The sequence below is a fragment of the Esox lucius genome, chromosome 22 (genome assembly GCF_011004845.1).
Source record: "Esox lucius isolate fEsoLuc1 chromosome 22, fEsoLuc1.pri, whole genome shotgun sequence".
NCBI lineage: Eukaryota > Metazoa > Chordata > Actinopteri > Esociformes > Esocidae > Esox > Esox lucius.
Window position 1 is genome coordinate 13,801,466 of NC_047590.1, and position 21,616 is coordinate 13,823,081.

The window sequence follows — 21,616 nt, forward strand, 5'->3', positions numbered from 1 at the left end:
GGACAGGCCACTGGAGTAAACAGAAATGACTGCAGTTTGGCAATTCCACTTTGACCTTTCACAATAACAAGTTGTTATCATCCACAGAACTGCCTCTCACTTTATGTTTTTTGTTCATCAATCCCTGGAGGTCGGCTGTTTCTGAGATGCTGGAACTCCAACGTCTGGCATCGACAATCATACATTGCTTAGATCACACATCATCCCCATTCTAATGTTTGTTAGAACAACAACTAAAGCTCTTGACCATGTCTGCAGGTTTTATATATTCAGTTGGAGACACATGATTCCCTGTTTGACTATTTGAGTTCACAAGCAGGTGTACCTAATAAAGTGGCCACTGACTATATATTTTAATGTAAAGCAATCCTAAAAATAAAATCAAGTAATGCCTAAACCATTTTACACATGAAGACATTACAAACAAAAGACATGAAACAGTACGCTTCTTTTTCATGAGGTTTTACATTGTTCTCATATATGGAAGTGTGTAATATACCAGTAGGTTTCAATCGTATGCCAATTGGCACTCGTAGTAATAAAAAATATCAAAATGAACATTGATATGGTGCGTTGTAGAGTAAGATAAGCCAAGTCATTGAGTGTAAAATTTTACTTTAATTCAAATGCATTTCAAAGGTTGTTTCCAAAAAGTATTTTAAATTCAGTATTTCAATTTTAAGTAATGAACAATTCAATCCAGGGGTATATGATGAAGCAGAAACAAGAAGTTATACAGCTAACTTACCAAAACATTTTGAAATTACTGTTTTTAGAAAGAATAAGCATAACATGATTCAAATTACTCAAAAACTCAAACCAAAATAAAATACAGTATGTATAGCTTTCTTATTCAGAAAATCCACAGTTGTCTGGTTGTTGATCGAATTTAGCTGAAAGTCCTTTGATGTAATCTGTAAACCTATACTAAGTTGATATCCCTTTTGTCTTTGGCATTTACTTGTTTTTTTTCTTGCTTTTTTCTTCTTTCACTGTTTTCTTCCCATTGTCTTGTTTGTTTTTGCCCTTGTCCAGGGCTCCTTCGTCCTCGATGGCTTTGACAGCCCGTACCTTTTTCTTACCGAGAGGAGTCCTCGTGTACCATGTCTGGCAAAACATTTGTTATTGTTAGTCGTTGTACACACACAAAGATTTGATGCAGTGCACCATGTTATATAGACCATGTCATTCAGTACGCTGTGTTATATAGACCAAGTCATACAGTATACCATATTATGTAGACCATGTCATACAGTATGCCATGTTATATAGACCATGTCATACAGTATGCCATATTATATAGACCATGTCATACAGTATGCCATGTTATATAGACCAGTGGTTCCCAACCAGGGGTACTAGGACCCCTGGGGGTACTTGGCCTCTCCACAGGGGGTACTTGAAAACACTCATGACACCATAGACTTACTAGTGAAATGAACATGAGGGGGTACTTCAGGGGTACTCCAAGCAGTGCAAATTCTTTTTGGGGGTAAAGTAACTGAAAAAGGTTGGGAGACACTGATATAGACCATGTCATACAGTACACCATGTTGAACAAACAGTACACCTCACAGTGACGTATGGTGGTGGGAGCATCATGCTCTGGGAATGCTTCTCATCAGCAGAGGCTGAGCATCATGTTAAAATTGAAGCAAACTACTGCAAGAAAACCTGCTTAAGTCTCCTAACAAAACTGTACCTTTAGAGGAAATTCACCTTTTAGCAAGAAAATGATCACAAGCACAAGGCCATTTGTGTAGCTCAAGAACAAAAAGGTGAATGTCCTACAGTGGCTCATTAGTCCTGATCTCATTCACATTAATAATCAGTGGCATTATTTGAAACAAGCGTCATCCAGCCAACCTGAACTACCTGGAGCAAATCTGTTGATAAGAATGTACAAAATCACTCTATTCACCAAAATATATATAATATTTACTGTAAGACTTTAAGCTGTAACTGCAGTGAAAGTATCTCTAAAAAATCATTTGGATGGGTAATATTCTTATGCAAGCCACATATTTCAGTATTTTTTCTTACAAATATTTCACACCATAAAACCAATTAATATAAAATATCAAACAGAAATGTCAGTGTACCATTTTTAATCCAGTAAAATTAGAGATTTGGAAAGGGGTTTGAATACTTTTGCAATACATTGTATATAGCCCATGTCATATGGTAGACAATGTTATTCAGTACACCATGTTATAGACCTACATAGACCACGTTATGCAGAAGACCATATTGTATTATACGTGTTGTGCTTAAAAAACACCTTTAGCTGTGCTACACTGGCCACACACCACATCCCTCATACCTTATTGATTAACTCTAAGGTACACTATTTTACACAGACCCAGTTTAATACACTCCCTTCCTATATGTAGAAACACAGCACCCTCGTGTGGTGACTGTTTGAACATGACTCAACTGGATACACAGACATCATTGTACAGGCCAGCAGTGTTCAAACCTTACCCCACGAGGTTCGTAGCCTACTGGTTTTCTGTTCTACTTCATCATTAATTGCACCCACCTGGTGTCCCAGGTCTAAATAAGTCCCTGAGTAGAGGTCTGCAGTAAAAAAAAAAAAACTGAGTGGATCTGGTTTTGAGGTCCAGATTTGAATACCGGGTATAGGATAATACTGAAAGCAGATCTGATTATGAAAATAGATGTACATGTCACAGATCAGGCAGCAAATCAGAGAATAAAATAGTGATTTGAAATGTTCTAACTGCAAAATAGTCCAGTTAACTTTTACTAGAGCAAAATAACAATTGTGACTAAAAATTTAACCATTTCAACAGTTAGAACTGAATGATAACTATTTATTTTGTCTCCCTATGGGGGCTGCACTATTGTCACCTGTACTTTGGATTGATTTACTGAGCAGTTTGGGGGTAACATAATAAAGTGTTAACCAGATCAAAAGCAATTCATTGAGGGATTGTATGATGGATTCATTGAGGGATTGTATGATTGGTTCATTGAGGGATTGTATGATTGGTTCATTGAGGGATTGTATGATGGATTCATTGAGGGATTGTATGATTGATTCATTGAGGGATTGTATGATTGATTCATTGAGGGATTGTATGACTGATTCATTGAGGGATTGTGTGATTGATTCATTGATTCATTGAGGGATTGTATGACTGATTCATTGAGGGATTGTATGACTGATTCATTGAGGGATTGTATGACTGATTCATTGAGGGATTGTATGAGTGATTCATTGAGGGATTGTATGAGTGATTCATTGAGGGATTGTATGATTGATTTATTGTCCTATACCTTAAAGGCCTCCTCCTCTTCTTTGTAGACAGGGTCCTGTCTGGCCAATGGGGGGATGAACTCGGCAGCGGTCAGTGGTCTGGTAGTCTGCTGGGCCAGCCTGCGCTGAGTCAGCACCAGTCTTACGGCCTGCAGGATGTGACCCTGGGTGTATCCGTCCGTCACCTTGGCCAAGGAGCTGAGGTCCAGGCTGGGTGTAAGGTGAGCCCCGCCCCCCAGCAGAAACTCCCTCCACAGCACTGGAGGACCAAAGCAACACGGAGGGAAATTGTGTAACTGTACCGATGTGGGCATTCATTACGAAATCAATAGTGAGTGGGTTACATTGAAATGACATTGGAAATCTGGATGTTTGCTGGTAGGCTGATCATACGGATTCTTGTCAACTTTTATTGCAATTTTTCCTTGTGGCTTTAGGGAATTAGGGTAACCTCTATATGTTGTTTGGCCATGTGGTTGGCCCATCCACTACACCGCTCACCCAGTCTGGAGGCATAGTCAGGTTGTCAGGTTATCTGGTTGGCCCATCAACCACACCACTCACCCAGTCTGGAGGCATAGTCAGGCCTTGGGATCAGAATGATCTTCTTATAGACTTTACAAAAAGGCTTGAGGTCTGCCTCAAAGGGCCTCCGGGTTGTCCCCACCACCAGCACACGATCCTCACACTTCAAAGTCTTCAGTACCTTTACCAGGTCCTTCTTCAGACGCTTAGGCTCCATCTGGAGAGAGGAAAAGAGGAGGAGGAGAATGTGCGGGTTGGGTGTGGGGGGGGGGCGCTTGCCAGATAAGGGAAGAATAGACTTGTTTGTGTGTTAAAAATTCTCAAATGCTCACAGCTGCCTGGAGTTGCTGAAATTGAGACATTTCCTATTGCGCAATTCCGTGTCAGCTTTAGGCAGCATATCAAAATATTTTGTAGATTGTTCTGCCAATTCTCACTTTTTTCTATTTAGCACACAATATGCTGATAGCTACTTAATTGAGTAAAGCGCTTAATACAATATTAGTGGGTTGTGTGGTAGCCATCTTTAGATAAATGCATTGTTGCAATCAGATGATGGTGGATTATGTTCTCAAATATTTAGTCTTCAGTGTTTACACATTTTATTAGTAATATTTACAATATTGTATTAATTAAATATGTACTTTTTTATATTAACAACAATTTAATTTAAATATGTTTATTAGGAACATTGTAAATATGTTTACGTTGCCACAGCATATGGAAAAAAGAAGGTATAATAAATAACAAAAGTTAAGAAAAAGTGGTAATAATTGATAGTTTTCACGTGATGTCACAGCACATGGGAACGCCCACTTCGCGGGCAAAACAAATTCTCCTTCCATTGACCTCCATCGACAACTCCACAATATTTACTAGTTATACTTCAAAATGCAAATTAGTTGCTGTTCCATTGGATGCGCTAACCGCATATATATTGTATTTACAATCATATCCACACGTAATCATTGTAATGAATGACATGGTCTGTTTTCGTGTGCACCGATGCAACCAACTCCAATAGCCTGGCTAACGTTAGTGAGGATAGCTAAACCAATTGTTAAACATATACTGTAGCGTTAGCTAAGTAATAACAACGTTAATAAATCGCACCAATTCCATCTTCTCCACAGCAGACCAGGCTGTCAGTTGTGGATCATTTAAACAGTAGGGATGGTTTACTTGACATTTGGGAAAACATTTATATTTTTTACCGGTACATTTGTCACAAGAGTCTGTGTTAGGGGATGGATTCTCCACAAGGCATATGTACACATTCCCAAAGTTCAGTTCCGGCATGAATGTCGCTGTTTTTAACGAGGTAAATAACGCAGCGGGTCACAAGTGCCTAAGACTTGTAGGGTTTGCATACCACTGTTTTTCATGTTCTGTGAGATGATCTAAATAGTAATGGGCTGTAAAATTGCAGTAGCTCCATAGCATTCCCAGTGTTAGACGCCATGTTTCAACAATGTTTTGTCCGCCAGTCTGTCAGAGCAACGACGTGACTGAAAACTATGAATAATGAATATTCGTAAGCAGTCAAACAGTGACGAAAAAGGGCACATCAAATACACCACGATGTAATCAAATGAAGACAGCACTTCTAAATGCATGTTTGCAGCACTACCAGTTGCCTTTAAGATACGTTTCCTTTCATAGCTATTGGTTTGACTAAAATGTAAATTTAGTTCAACTAGATCCATGGAATGTTGGTCACAGATGTTTCTTTTCGACAAGCGACGTAGTACAAGCAAACCATTTACTGTAAACGAGATAAATATCAGTTTACATCCACTAAACATGTAGCCTACAGTCAAAACTCCTAAAGCCATTGTATTTATTATTTAACAAGCAAGAGAAGCCCCGCCGTTAGGCAGGGCATCAAAAAATTAGTTGATACTCATAATGTTCCTCTCCACGGAAATCTTTAGTAAAAGGCGAAAGATTTATGCGATCTGAAGAGAAACCAGAGTGTACTGAAGTCTGAAGGGACTAATTCGCAAGGGCATTCTTCGACATGACATTCGCTACTGTGGTTACATTGACCATAGCGTCCAAAATGAAATTTCCTGTCCTAATCAACATGTCTAATAATAATCATGCATTTCATAATAAAACTTTTTAAAATAATTTCCTACTTCAAAATATTACAGCAAAAACTAAAATGATTTTCTGCGAAGTGCATGATGGGAATCGTATACATAAGCCTTTTTTTTTTTTTACTGTTAAACCTTGTCAGCAGGTGGCACTATTGAGCTAATTTCGCCGTGCATTAACTTGTTCATGAGAATGAGTTTCAGAAATCAACTTTGGAACTTGAAAGGTTTAGCACAATATAGTTAAGCCTAATTGAAATGTCTATACAGTTCACACAGCAAAAAAACGTTGACATGCTGTTCATTACAGAGGCTTATATGGTCTGCTAGGGTACCCTTTCAACAATAGATTGCATTCCTTTGCTCAGACACTGTTTGCATCATATCATTAAAATAGCCTACTGGAAATTTGACTTGAAGAGTCTGTAACAAAAAAGTTGAAAATAAGCTAAAGAAGTTAGTATATTTTTCAATCTTGAATAAATTAATATGAAATTTTGTATGTCGAAATTTATGCATACTCTATTGATCACACAATAAGGAGTATAATCATGAGACATCTGTATCATGTTGGACTCCCAAATCATAGGGTCTCACATCTAAAATGGGCCTGAAATGGTTTATGACAGAAAAATAAAACAAGCACACTGATGATTTTAAGATGTGAAAATGCCAGGACAATCTGTGATATATTTTTGGGACAACACTGGAGCGGAATAATCACCCTATTGTGCAGGAACACGACTCACCTCTTTTTCTGGCTTTGGGACTTTCTTATAAAAGGTTTTCTCTGCATCTCCGATCCATATAACAGAGGGTTGCAGCTGGCGAGCCACCTGCCAGAGCAAAACAAAGCAACACAATGAAACAACCATTCCCCTCATTATAACATCCATTCACATTAAGGCCAATGTACACACAGGTCTCCCCCGGTAGGCTCTCCCACGTGGGCAAATAAGTAACCTAAAAAAAGCCACAGCAAAAACATTAGGGACAAGTCACACACTGAAACACAAACAGAACAAAACGAAGCCCACACACAAGTCATACATGAATGACTTAGTGGGGCCTACAATAACAATGTTCTCTGCAAGCAAGTAAAGGACCCTAACTGGCCTATGGAGAAAGTATTGTGAATTTGCACCGTTGCCATGGCTGGCATTTCCAAAACTAGGGGCGAGGGAAGCATTCAAACCTCAGCAAGCAGGAAGTCCTGTCAGGACAAGCTCCTAATCCCAGAATGCACTTAGAGGATTCCGACCAGTGAGGTGCTGACAGGTTAGAATCAGAACAATGTTGCTACTCGTTATGGGGTCCTGCCTGGCTGATTTGCCTTTCAAGACAGCTGCACTAAGAGGTGTTCAAGCAAGACAAATCTCCAGCCCTCCAGGGACAACTTTTTGGGTGCAGGATGTTACATCTGTGAATGACAACAGTGTTGATATGATACGCATCAACCTGACATAACATCAAGATCCCATAGAAGCATGATCCCGATTTCAACAACCGGTATTTCTATTCACAACACTGGGAGCTTTTGATGCTCTCCATAACCCCAGTTTCGCCGAAGAAGGGAATAAAGTACACCACATTATGGGGGGGGGCACCTATTTATTCATGTTACGTGAGAGTTTTAATAGATTTAAACAAAGCAATTGAAGAGATGCCTAGCTCGCTGCGACACAAATATCCCCCGCATTCATACACGTCTGAACAGTCCCTGGGATGCCATCACACTTCTTGTGAAAAGAGTATGTACCCTGTTAGGCAACCATTGACCATTGCTTGTATATGCATATATCCAGGGGGATAGCTGCTGTTTGGAGAGCACCATTCCCCAAGCTGTCATGGCAAAGCAGACGAGCAGATGGCATAACCAAACACTTGGGTCTGGTCCATGTACGGAAGTGTGTAAACTGCTCAACCCGAGAGCAGAACCATGAGCAGGGTGGTTTGGGATTTTAAAATCCACAGGCACCGATGGTTTCAACGGAGACCCCAGAGGACGTTCTTAACCCGGAGCCAAGTCCCGACCACATCAATGTGGGATTAATTCAGCTGTACACTGAAGTGGAGAAGGAACAGCCCTGCTTCTAGAGCTCTCGAACGACCTCGCTGTGGCCGGTTAGTCTCCAATTCCAACACCGGTCCCCGTGGGAGGTGTACCTAGAACCCTGGGAGCTGTATCTAGAACCCTGCTGCTGCAGCCTCTACGTCACAAGAACCGCCAGGGTTTCACTTGGAAAAACACTGAATGATTCAATTAAATATCCGTCGATGTGTCTTGTAGAAGATCAGTAAGTTATAATGGACTTTAATTTAAATTCCGACATAGAGTCAGCACGGATTAAATTAGGAGTCAAGCTGTGTCAAAAACACCAGATTTAATAAATTTTGATTCCATGTTGTAACACAATAAACTGTGAAAATGTCAGGTGGGGTGCTACTGGCAACAGCAACTGCCCAAGCTGTGATGGACAAGGGCAGCAGGAGCATGAAGCAAGCTTATACTAACTGAATCAATCCGCATGCCTGTACTTCTCCCCACCTCCATGTGGACAGTTATAGAATGGCTACGCTTGTCAATCTGTCCAACATTGATCACCATGGTCAGTGGCAGATGGTTTATAAAATAAACTGAATTTGTCAACCCCCTGAAGGGGTCCAATTTGGTGGCCACCTTAAAAACCATGTGCAGTAGGTACTGAAGGCAGCTCCTTCCAGGGTACTTCCCAGTGAGGTTCCCCGGGGACAGGTTGAAGAGGTTGGCCCCGGTCTCAGTGCACAGAGTGTGGACAAGCATCCTCTTCCCCACGCCTGCAGGTCCAGCCAGCAGCAGGGCCTTTATCAAAGGAGCCTTCTCATGGACAGCCTGGGAGCCTGGAAATGGATGGAAACAACAAAATAAAGCACTGAGCAGGGGAAGGTTGAAAATGTTACCTCCAGCCTTCACTGAGTCGAGCTGTAAACACAGCACATAGGTCAACAGTGGCTAACGTGAACATGTTAGAGTCTGATCATAAGTATTGGAACCCTGTGAGGTCTCGGAGATTCGGTTAACCGGGTGTTGCTCACTGATTAAGCCAGGTTAACTTCCTACCCCAGGGAACAATAGTTTAATTACCCAGCTGGACTGAGGAACCATTGTCCGCTCGCTGATACTAACCTCGATTAAAAGCCCTGACTGGACAGAGGCTCACAGCGTGAGAACAAACACATCCGCACACATCAAGCCTCCATTATCCTTCAGACCCAGACCAGGTGCAGGCATGCAAGCCTTGTCCCCAGGAATCCCCTCTTGTTCCTAGGGTAGGGCTGGCCAAAAGGCCCCATTAAAATGACAATAGCTGGCAACAGGCTGTGGCCTCTGTTCTGTCCTATGCAGTAGGTGGACAATTGAGTTTTTTGATGTTATAGTTCGTTAGGTTTGTTATAACACTGTTGCCCCAATCTTGTCTACATTCTGATTGGGCCCACATTTTTTAAAAGCCAAAAGAAGCATTGTGATTGGGATAAACAGATAGGGACTAGATAGAAATGAGTGCTTCTGAGTCTTACAGATTCACAGAGTACTCCTTTTAAGATCTAATTATTATTTATTTCCTATCCCCCTGAGTATATATGCCAATCAACTCTAATAACGTGCACAAAGTACAAAACCCCCTCAAAAACAGGTTAGACTAAGAAACACTATCAAAATAACAGGTGAAAACTTTTAATTTAGTCCTTCAGTAATCTCTCTAAGTACACCAAATGTCAGAGGAAATTCTTTTTTTAATCCATTTTGGATAACCGGTTGTGATTTGGTAAAAAGGGAACGGACAGACTCATTACCCCTTAGGACTCGTTTGAATCAGACTCCCTCCTGACTAAGCTTCAGAGTCATTACATGATAAGAGAGAGGAACATATTGGCTTTCAAAACACTCACGAAACACACCTATGGCCGAGGGAGTCATTCCATTGCATTGTGTCTACCCTGCGCCAGCCAAAGGGAATTTCCTACTGAGCCAATTTACAGTGAATGTGTGAACACAGGAATATTGCCTTTCAACAAGGTAGAAACCGAGGTCAATTCAGTGAAGCCTGCACTGCAGCATACAGTATAAGTATACAGTATAAGGTCCAGTTTGAGTAACCATTTCCAATGGAGGGTGATAAAAAGATGTGTCTGGGCTATGGAGTATTTGAGCGGAGTGGAGATGTCTTAGAACACGGAAAGGAGCGCTCAATTTTGCTAGAGCATGTAGCAGGTTTTAAAAACGTTGGTTGCACTGGAACCGTTCGGTCACGACCTCTGCACCTGCTTTGCCATGTATTTTTGTTTCCTTCACTCACGAGAGGTGAGTGTGATTCCTGACTGTTCAACTATGCTCACATTCCGTGTTGGTGACCAGTGTAAATACTGTTAATAAAAGACTGCCTAAACAATTTGGCTCTACACATATTCACCAGCAGGGGACAGTGGCAGAGCGAACAGATATTTTCGAGTTGAACGATATATTTATTCTATTGTAAATGACATTATCCCCGGATTAGGGCCAACTGAAAAACACCTTTAAGTAATCTCAAATAATCACAAGAGAGTTAAAACTGGGCTATACTGTAAATAAGCTGTAGAAAGTGATGGTGCAAGGCGACAAAGCAAAGCTGTTTTCTGGAGGCATAGAGGTCCATTGTTCCCTTGGACTTGCTCATGTCCTCAACTATTTCCCAGTCTTTCTCTCCACCGTGACAGACTCTACACACAGTGTATCACAGTACACCTCCCTCAGAGGCCTCTATGGTACTGGAAAGCAGGAGGTCCAGTGTCCCTTTGGAATTTTTCACCGACAGGATCTCAGCATGTCACAGAGCACACAGCAACAGACCCCCAGCTGCCAATGCAGGTCTCCAGTCACGTTGCCTTTGGTTATATCAGAGGCGTTGAGAGACGTCCAGGTCTTCTCCAGGGTGGGTGGCCTGTTTGTTCAGTAACCCACCCCTGCTCAGGAGTTCGACGCACATGTCCAGGATGCTGGCGAAGGTGGGTGCGATGGGAGTAGGTCGTGGTGCTGACTGACAAAAGACAGTGCTGGGGGAAAGGGTCACGTCCCTTCAGGGTTAGAACTGGGGATGTGTGGATTAGTTAGGTTCGGTCCAGGTGGATCACCAGGGGTTTGTGCATTTTATCCCACTTACACCCACCTCGCTCTGGCATAAAAAATGTATGCCACGGCTCCTGTGCCACTCTAGAGTTTCCGCTTGTCGTGCCAGCTCCACTTAACCCTGGGAGGGAAAGGGGTCATGGCCAGGTCATGGGGTGAATCATGTCAATTCTTTTACCTCTCCTCTCAGTGCAATTACTCCTATAGCAGCAGTTTAAAGAGCCCAGCAGACCTCAGTCACATGATGCACTGAACAATTTGTCTTGCAAAGACAAACGTAGTGTGCTCATTTACTTCTTTTCATTTACCTTTTTTGCTTTGAAAAAAAAGAAGGATGGAGAGTGATTGTCACGTCCTGGCTGTGCCCCTAGCCATCTCTGCGCTGGGCTCGGGGCATAGCCAGGACAGGACAGGAGGTGGCCTTTAGCCACCTCTACTCCTTTTTTTGGTTTCCCCAATTGGAGGCAGGTGTTAGTCATTGCCTCCAATTGGGGACCCTATTTAAGTTTAGTTTGTAGGCCCCAAGGCGTGGTTCATTTTGGTTTTGTTTATCCTGTGTAAGGAATACCCACGTCACTGGTTGCTGCTTTTTGTTTTGTTGGAGTCCTGCATTCTTTATTTTGTATTAAATGGATTACCTTACCTACCTCTACTCTGCGCCTGTGTCCTCTTCATCCCACAACCGTGACAGAATGAACCACCACCAAGAGACACAGCAGAAATGGACGGTAGGGGAACTCCTCGGTTGGCCGGACAGCGACACCGAGGAGGAGGAGAACCCCTACTGTCCTCTGCGGCACACCGGGCCTCCACAGCATCCACCCCGGAGGAGACGTCGACGGAGGCGACGTAAGCAAACCTCCGTGTGTCCGCCCCAAGAATTTCTTGGCGGGGTGCTGTGGGGGCAGGCGGAATGGAAGGACGCGGCCGTGCCACCCGTGCTCACGTGTGGGGTAGTCCAGGTGCCCCAGCCCTGCCCGGTGCCAGCTCCTAGGCGTCGGGCAACAACGCCGGGGGGGCCTATGAGGGCTTTCCCTGATGTTGGGAGATGTGAGGACTGGTGGGGCTATCGGGACCCGCCGTACCGGTTCTCGCCGCCAGCGCCCCCTGCTGCCCGGGAGCCGCAGCCGGCGCCGCCAGCGCCCCACACTGCCCGGGAGCCGCAGCCAGCGACCCCTGCTGCCCGGGAGCCGCAGCCAGCGCTCCCCGCTCCCTGGGAGCCGCAGCCAGCGCCGCCAGCAACCCCTGCTGCTTGGGAGCCGCAGCCAGCGCCCCCCGCTGCTTGGGAGCTGCAGCCAGCGTCCCCCGCTGCCTGGGAGCCGCAGCCAGCGCCGCCAGCGCCCCCTGCTGCCCGGGAGCCGCAGCCAGCGCCCCCCGCTGCCTGGGAGCCGCAGCCAGCGCCGCCAGTGCCCCCTGCTGCCCGGAAGCCGCAGCCTGCGCCCCCCGCTGCCCGGAAGCCGCAGCCTGCGCCCCCCGCTGCCCGGGAGCCGCAGCCAGCGCTCCCCGCTCCCTGGGAGCCGCAGCCAGCGCCGCCAGCGCCCCCCGCTGCCTGGGAGCCGCAGCCAGCGCCCCCCGCTCCCTGGGAGCCGCAGCCAGCGCCCCCTGCTGCCCGGGAGCCGCAGCCAGCGCTCCCCGCTCCCTGGGAGCCGCAGCCAGCGCCGCCAGCAACCCCTGCTGCTTGGGAGCCGCAGCCAGCGCCCCCCGCTGCTTGGGAGCTGCAGCCAGCGTCCCCCGCTGCCTGGGAGCCGCAGCCAGCGCCGCCAGCGCCCCCTGCTGCCCGGGAGCCGCAGCCAGCGCCCCCCGCTGCCTGGGAGCCGCAGCCAGCGCCGCCAGTGCCCCCTGCTGCCCGGGAGCCGCAGCCAGCGTCCCCCGCTGCCTGGGAGCCGCAGCCAGCGCCCCCCGCTGCTTGGGAGCCGCAGCCAGCGTCCCCCGCTGCTTGGGAGCCGCAGCCAGCGCCCCCCGCTGCTTGGGAGCCGCAGCCAGCGTTCCCCGCTGCCTGGGAGACGCAGTCAGCGCTGCCAGCGCCCCCCGCTGCCCAGTGGCCGCAGCCGCCAGCTCCTCCCGCTGCCCAGTGGCCGCAGCCGCCAGCTCCTCCCGCTGCCCAGTGGCCTCAGCCGCCAGCTCCTCCCGCTGCCCAGTGGCCTCAGCCGCCAGCTCCTCCCGCTGCCCAGTGGCCGCAGCCGCCAGCTCCTCCCGCTGCCCAGTGGCCTCCGCCGCCAGCTCCTCCCGCTGCCCAGTGGCCTCCGCCGCCAGCTCCACCCGCTGCCCAGTGGCCTCAGCCGCCAGCTCCACCCGCTGCCCAGTGGCCTCAGCCGCCAGCTCCTCCCGCTGCCCAGTGGCCTCAGCCGCCAGCTCCTCCCGCTGCCCAGTGGCCTCAGCCGCCAGCTCCACCCGCTGCCCAGTGGCCTCAGCCGCCAGCTCCACCCGCTGCCCAGTGGCCTCAGCCGCCAGCTCCACCCGCTGCCCAGTGGCCTCAGCCGCCAGCTCCTCCCGCTGCCCTGTTTTCGCCGCCGCCAGGACCCGCCGTGGACTGGCCGCCGCCCGGGCCCGCGGATGACTGGCCGCCGCCGCCTGGGCCCGCGGATGACTGGCCGCCGCCGCCCGGGCCCGCGGATGACTGGCCGCCGCCGCCCGGGTCCGCGGATGACTGGCCGCCGCCGCCCGGGCCCGCGGATGACTGGCCGCCGCCGCCCGAGCCAGCGGAAGACTGGTCGCCGCCGCCCGGGGCCGTGGATGACTGGCCGCCGCCGCCCGAGCCAGCGGTTGACTGGCCGCCCGAGGCCACGGATGACTGGCCGCCGCCGCACGAGGCCGCGGATGACTGGCCGCCGCCCGAGCCCGCGGTGGACTGGCCGCCTTGTCCCGCAGCGCCTTCACCTGCCCAGGAGCCCCCGCATCGTCCTACGGCGCCCTCGCCTGTCCCGGCCTCAGCGGCGCCCTCGCCTGTCCCGGCCTCAGCGGCGCCCTCGCCTGTCCCGGCCTCAGCGGCGCCCTCGCCTGTCCCGGCTCTCCCTGAACCTCCGCCGGCTCTCCCTGACCCTCCGCCGGCTTCCCTGTCTCCGGCTCCTTCGCCGGCTCTCCCACAGGGTTCTGACCCTCCGCCGGCTCCCCCGGCTCCTGCTCCTCCACCGGCTCCTATTCCCCCGCCGGCTCCCCCGTCTCCTGCTCCTCCGCCGGCTCCTGCTCCCCCGCCGGCCGTCAACCCTCCGCCGGCTCCCCCGGCTCCTGCTCCTCCGCCGGCTGCCGACCTGCTGCCGGCTCCTATTCCTCCGCCGGCTCCCCTGTCTCCTATGCCTCCGCCGGCTCCCCCGGCTCCTACTCCTCCGCCGGCTCTTCCGCCGGCTCCGGACCCTCCGCCGGCTCCCCCGGCTCCTGCTCCTCCGCCGGCTGCCGACCTGCCGCCGGCTCCTATTCCTCCGCCGGCTCCCCCGTCTCCTATTCCTCTGCCGGCTCCTATTCCTCCGCCGGCTCCCCCGGCTCCTACTCCTCCGCCGGCTCTCCCGCCGGCTCCGGACCCTCCGCCGGCTTCCCCGGCTCCTGCTCCTCCACCGGCTCCTATTCCCCCGCCGGCTCCCCCGTCTCCTATTCCTCTGCCTGCTCCTATTCCTCCGCCAGCTCCCCCGGCTCCTACTCCTCCGCCGGCTCTTCCGCCGGCTCCGGACCCTCCGCCGGCTCTTCCGCCGACTCTTCCGCCGGCTCCGGACCCACCGCCGGCCCTTCCGCCGGCTCCGGACCATCCGCCGGCTCCCCCGGCTCCTGCTCCTCCACCGGCTCCTGCTCCTCCGCCGGCTCCTACTCCTCCGCCGGCTCTTCCGCCGGCTCCTGACCCTCCACCGGTTTCCCCGTCTCCTATTCCTCCGCCGGCTCCCCCGGCTCCTACTCCTCCGCCGGCTCTTCCGCCGGCTCCGGACCCTCCGCCGGCTCCCCCGGCTCCTGCTCCTCCACCGGCTCCTATTCCCCCTCCGGCTCCCCCGTCTCCTGCTCCTCCGCCGGCTCCTACTCCTCCGCCGGCTCTTCCGCCGGCTCCTGACCCTCCGCCGGTTTCCCCATCTCCTGCTCCTCCGCCGGCTCTTCCGCCGGCTCTGGACCCTCCGCCGCCTCCCCCGGCTCCTGCTCCTCCGCCGGCTCCTATTCCCCCGCCGGCTCCCCCGTCTCCTACTCCTCCGCCGGCTCTCCCACCGGCTCCGGACCCTCCGCCGCCTCCGCCGGCTCCTACTCCTCCGCCGGCTCTTCCGCCGGCTCCTGACCCTCCGCCGGTTTCCCCATCTCCTGCTCCTCCGCCGGCTCTCCCGGCTCCTGCTCCTCCGCCGGCTGTCGACCCTCCGCCGGTTCCCCCGGCTCCTGCTTCTCCGCCGGCTGTCGACCCGCCGCCGGCTCTCCTGCCGGTTCCTGTCCCTCCGCCGGCTCTCCCGTCTCCTGACCCTCTGCCTCCCTGGCCTGTCCCTGCGGCTCCGCCTCCCCGGCCTGTGCCGGCGGCTCCGGGCGCTGAGCCTCCGCCGGTCCGGGTGTGGTCGTCCCGGTCTTGCGGTCGGGAGCCCGCGCCTTTGGGGGGGGGTACTGTCACGTCCTGGCTGTGCCCCTAGCCATCTCTGCGCTGGGCTCGGGGCATAGCCAGGACAGGACAGGAGGTGGCCTTTAGCCACCTCTACTCCTTTTTTTGGTTTCCCCAATTGGAGGCAGGTGTTAGTCATTGCCTCCAATTGGGGACCCTATTTAAGTTTAGTTTGTAGGCCCCAAGGCGTGGTTCATTTTGGTTTTGTTTATCCTGTGTAAGGAATACCCACGTCACTGGTTGCTGCTTTTTGTTTTGTTGGAGTCCTGCATTCTTTATTTTGTATTAAATGGATTACCTTACCTACCTCTACTCTGCGCCTGTGTCCTCTTCATCCCACAACCGTGACAGTGATGAATGTAATATTCCTTAAATATTAACTGGTATATGTAAACAATAAGGCTTGATATATACAGTGGATATAAAAAGTCTACACACCCCTGTGAAAATGCCAGGTTTTTGTGATGTAAAAGATAAATCATGTCAGAACCTTTTCCACTTTTAATGTGACCTATAATGTGAACAATTCAATTGAAAAACAAACTGAAAACTTTGAGGGAGAAAAATTAAAAATAAAAACCTTACAGTAACCTGGTTGCATAAGTGTGCACACCCTCTTATAACTGCGGATGTGGCTGTGTTCAGAATTAACCAATAACATTCAAACTCATGTCAAATGGAAGTGATTACACAACTGCCATCATTTAAAGTGACTGATTAATCACAAATAAAGTTCAGCTGTTCTTTACCTGATTTACCTGACATTTTCTTAGTTGCATCTAAGAGCAAAAGCCATGGTCCGCAGAGAGCTTCTAAAGCATCAGAGGGATCTCATTGTTAAAAGATATCAGTCATGAGAAGGGTACAAACAAATTTCCAAAGCATTAGATATACCAGTGAACACAGTGAAGATAGTCATCATTAAGTGGAGAAAATATGGCGCAACAGTCTTTACCAAGAACTGGACGTCCCTCTAAAATGGATGAAAAGACAAGAAGAAAACTGGTCAGGGAGGCTTCCAAGAGGCCTACAGCAACATTAAAGGAACTGCAGTAATATCTGGCAAGTACTGGCTGTGTGCTACATGTGACAACACTCTCCCGTATTCTTCATATGAATGGGCTATGGGGTAGGGTGGCAAGACGGAAGCCTTATCATATAAAGAAAAAAAGTTCTGACATGATTTATCTTTGTCTCATTCTTTTACATCGCAAGAACCTGGCATTTTAACAGGGCTGTGTAGACTTTTTATATCCACTGTATGGTCAATATACCACGGCTAAGAAGTGTTTCTTAAGCACAACACATTGCGGAGAGCCTGGAAAATTATAGCAGTATACCACAGGTATGACATCACTTTTTACCACTGTAATTGTGTTTGTAACTGGTTGATAAGAACATTAAGGCATCTTGGGGATTTGTGGTATATCGCCAAAATACCACAGCTAAGCGTTAAGTCTAGGCAGTCCTTGGTGCTTCATGCCTTAGAATATTAGTCATATACCACACCCCCTCGAGGCATATTGCTTAAATACATTTTTAAATACAACTTTTACATTTCGTGCACTGCAGGAGGGTTCTCCAGAAACGGGGTAATCACATTAAGTTTCTGCATCTGTCCTGTGAGTGTATGTTTCTGTGTGTGCGTGTACACATTTGTATGCATGTATAATAACTATAAATCACAATTCATAGGCCACGGGGACATGAGCCAATATAATTAATATACACTACCGTTCAGAAGTTTGGGGTCACTTAGAAATAACCTTGTTTTCCATGAAAACATACATTATATGAGTTTGAATAGGAAATATAGTAATTGACACTGTTAGAAATAATGATTATTAATTACAATAATAATTGTATCCTTCAAACTTTGCTTTTGTAAAATAATCCTCTATTTGCAGCAGTTAAAGCCCTGCAGACCTTTGGCACTCTAGTTCTCAATTCTTTTAGGTAATTGGAAGACATTTTATCTCATGCTTCTTGAACCTCCTCCCACAAGTTGGACTGGCTTGATGTACCATTCGGTCAAGATGCTCCCACAACAGCTCAACAGTTTTGATATCTGGTGACTGTACTGGCCACTTTATATGACACCTGCTGAATGCTTCTTCCCTAATTTGTTCTGGCATAGTTTGGAGCTGTGATTTGGGTCATTGTCCTGTTGTAGGAGGAAATTGGCTCCAATCAAGCACCATCCACAGGGTATGGCATGGCATTGCAAAATGGAGTGATAGCCTTCCTTCTTCAAAATCCCTTTTAACCAGTACAAATCTCCCACTTTACCACCAAAGCACCCCCAGACCATCACATTGCCTCCACCATGCTTGACAGATGGTTTCAAGCACTCCTCCAGCAGTTTTAGTCTGCATCTAAAAAAATTTCTTTGTGATCCAATCACCTCAAACTTAGATTTGTCTGTCCATAATACATTTTTCCAATTTTCCTCTGTCCAGTGTTTGTGTTATTTTGCCCATCTTAATCTTTTCTTTTTATTGGCCAGTCTGAGATATGGCATTTTTTATGCAACAGCATCATCACTGTTGACATTGAGACAGTGTTGTGCCTGTGAGGTGTCTGTTTCTCAAACTAGATACTCAAATGTATTTGTCCTCTTGCACAGTTGTGCACGGAGGCCTCCCACTCCTCTATTCTTATTCTGGTTAGAGACAGTTTGCGCTGTTCTGTGAAGGGATTAGTGCACAGTGTTTCTTGGCAATTTCTCACATGGAGTTTCAGAAGAAAGTTCTTTGTCTCCGGACATTTTGAGCCTGTAGTCGAACCCACAATTGCTGATGCTTTAGATCAGAGGTGTCAAACCGGTTCCACGGAGGGCCGAGTGTCTGCAGGTTTTTGCTCTCTCCTTGTACTTGATTGGTTAATTAGGTCACTGATTGGTTAGTTTCTACCCTCACCTGGTTGTGTAGGTATGAACTAGGAACCAATTTATAGGAAAAACCAAAAACCTGCAGACACTCTGCCCTTTGTGGAACCGGTTTGACACCTGTGCTTTAGATACTCAACTAGTCTAAAGAAGGCTAGTTTTATTGCTTCTTTAATCAACACAACAGTTTTCAGTGGTGCTAACATAATTGCAAAAGGGTTTTGTAATGATCAATTAGCCTTTTAGAATGTGCCATTGGAAAAACAGACTGATGGTTGCTGGTAATGGTTGCTTCTGTACACCTATGTAGCTATTCCATTAATAATCGGCCATTTCCAGCTACAATAGTCATTCACAACATTACCAATGTCTGCACTGTATTTCGGGTCAGTTTGATGTCATTTTAATGGAAAAAACAAGGATATTCTTAAGTGGCCCGAGACTTTTCAGTGGTATTATATACATGGGATAGGTTTTCTCTCACCCAAAGGCAAAATCCCATAGAGGGCAATGAGCTGTCTGACGTCTGACAGAGAGGGCATGGGCTCAATGTCTGCCTGGCGCAAGGTCGTACCCATGTAGCTGAACTCACCTGGGGGAGGGAAGGAGAGGGGGAACAGGGGAGAGGGGCAGACAGGGAAAGGGAGGGAAAGAGATTAAAGTTCAGAGACAGATGGAGGAAGGGAGAGGGAAAGGGGGAAAAAACACTCAGACATCCATCACACATTTGCGTTGCTCTTCAAGGTATGGAATTTGCTCTTTGTACATTGAGCGATGCATATCTTCATAAGACACGGACATTGATCAATTCCACAGAAACCTGTCCTACAGGACACAACTTAGATTGATTACGAGCAGTTAATGGGGGCTTGTGTTATAATGTACCTAGAAGTGAAATACAGCATGATTGTAATGGGTGGGCGGGGAGAGGCCATTATTCCTTTATCCTTCTTGCTTTAATCCCTCTCAATCCTTCCTAACAATCCGTTCTTTCAGTTGAAATAACATCAAAGGAGCATTATGACTATATGATGACAACCACCATAAATACATAACCTGGTCTCCTTAAGAAACATACACAACAGAATCCCCAGACAGACTAGGTGCTTGGGGGCTTTGGGGAAAGCATGTGTCTGTCCAACATGATAGAGTGTGGTGTCATCATGACTTGTTTTGCTCTGTCTAACTTGGCCACAGTGAGAGACCTACGCAAGGATCTGTGGAGGCAGGGAGTGGGGATATTGACTCATAAATCCCTATGAGGCAGGCACCCTGTCGGATATCCAGCTGGCCCTGCTAAACACTTGTGCGCAAACACACTTTTTCACTCATACACACAAACGCACCACACACACACACACACACACACACAAAACAGGCAAAACCACACGTAGCCAGGCATGATGCATAGCAGTGAATAAGCATTATTTAATTGGTGGGAAAAGCACGTAACACTCGTATGTTTTTTTTTTTATGTTTGGGGAATACCGATGTACTCCGAGAGCTTGATGTTCATGGGGCGGATCAGCAAACCCTCCAGCACCAACTCCTCGTACAGAGACTCTATGGTTCTGGAGTGAGAGAGTGAGAGAGTGAGAGAGAGGGAGGGAGTGAGGGAGGGGGAGAGAGAGAGAGAGAGAGAGGGAGCTAGAGAGATGTAGAGGGAGACAAGGGTACAGAGAGAGAGTGTGGTAGAGAAGATAAGATGTAGAGGTAGAGAAAGAGAGCGCTAGAGAGATAAAGAGCGGACAGGGGAAATGAAACACGGAAAGAAGCAAAAGGGGAGGGGGAGTAAGGGAGGAGATGGATGAGGAGAGAGAGAAAGAGATTTGTCAGAGAGAGAATGGTGACTAGAGAGTTAATTTGTGGGTGGAGCGGCAGGTCAGAAATTCACCAATCATTAACCAGGACTATTGGAGTGGTGGTCACCCCATGACATCATACCCTGCCCTCTGCCAATAAATCATCTGGTCCATATGGCAGACTGAAAGGACTGGGCTCTCTCTCGCTCGGTTGTTGTGACACACTGACCTGTCAGCAGTCAGGTCCTTCACTTTCTTCTTCTTCTTCACACTCTTCTTTCCTTTCTTTTTTTTCTAAAATGGAGGGAGTAAGGTCTGATTTCAGCCAGTGTAAAAGCCATAATCGAGGTATACGTGGCAGTACAAAATATAACGACTAACATTTATTTCATTTTGCAAGTGGTTGAATTTAATTTTAACTATTGAATGGAAGCTGGTTGGCTCATTATTGCCATGAAAGGAAATTAGGTTGAGAAGCACTTAGCCAGGTAATGTTACTGTCAAGAAGAAAAATCTAAATGTTCGTAGTTGTAAGAAAGACCAAAATGTTTGTTGTTGTAAGAAAGACTCAAATGTTGTTTAAAATGCTGTTTTAGCAGGTTGGAAACAAGCAGGGAATGGTATTGGTTTTAATCTAGTAGAATGAGTAAAAACATTTCTACTTGCCTGCAACACGCACTCATGCATGTGTTTTACTAAAGACCTCTGAAGGACAGACGATTGATTCTCATTCAAAAATGAATAACTCCAAACCCCAATCCTAACAATCCACACCCATCAGTTAACCTAAATAACCCTCATAAGTATAGAAAAACTAAAACATAACCATCCGTGTCTGCTATGGATAGCCACATTATATTAGCACATTAAGATAGCTCAGTGGTATGTTGATTGGACAAAATTGGTGTTGGCAGCTATCTTTATTGTCTGGACAAAAATAATACTACATGTTGCTGCCCATACCATTTGATTGATTGATGCCAGTTAGTATTAGGCTTCCCTTGGGTGTTTTTATAAAATAATTTGCCAATTCCTGTTGAGGTAGAACTTGCATGAGAAAACATCCCTGTAGGGAGTCTTGGATTTGGCTTTAATCCAACAAAAATACATCCAAATTAAAATGTAATGGACAGAACAAAATGTAGTTGCGCCATTTAATTTTTTTCCTTTGGTGGCTAGCTAGCTAAAATCTGCCCTTTGCAAAATGGCTAGTAATAGGGATTTTGACTTCAGTCAGAAAATTTAGAAAGTTGGTGACATGACCTCAATAATGGTAAAACAAAAAGTGGTAAAACAAAAAAGTGGTTCTACTTGCAGATTGT

The 21,616-nt window shown here is 47.8% G+C and overlaps 1 protein-coding gene and 1 non-coding gene across 3 annotated transcripts in view; both read right to left on the minus strand.

Moving 5' to 3' along the window:
- Positions 1-671: 671 nt before the first annotated feature.
- iqca1 (IQ motif containing with AAA domain 1) overlaps positions 672-21,616 on the minus strand; it is a 58,952-nt gene continuing 38,007 nt past the window's right edge. For both annotated transcript variants that reach the window (XM_034289868.1, XM_034289869.1), the window contains exons 13-20: positions 20,524-20,588; positions 19,981-20,063; positions 18,977-19,084; positions 8,588-8,787; positions 6,657-6,743; positions 3,848-4,025; positions 3,304-3,542; positions 672-1,107 (exon numbers count right to left, since the gene is read on the minus strand). In XM_034289868.1, coding sequence (XP_034145759.1) covers positions 958-1,107; positions 3,304-3,542; positions 3,848-4,025; positions 6,657-6,743; positions 8,588-8,787; positions 18,977-19,084; positions 19,981-20,063; positions 20,524-20,588 — 1,110 coding nt within the window. In that variant the 3' untranslated portion in view covers positions 672-957. The remainder of the gene's footprint in view (positions 1,108-3,303; positions 3,543-3,847; positions 4,026-6,656; positions 6,744-8,587; positions 8,788-18,976; positions 19,085-19,980; positions 20,064-20,523; positions 20,589-21,616) is intronic.
- On the minus strand, positions 5,671-5,786 carry LOC114830099. The gene has a single exon (XR_003777815.2). It is a non-coding gene; the product is annotated as a U5 spliceosomal RNA (small nuclear RNA).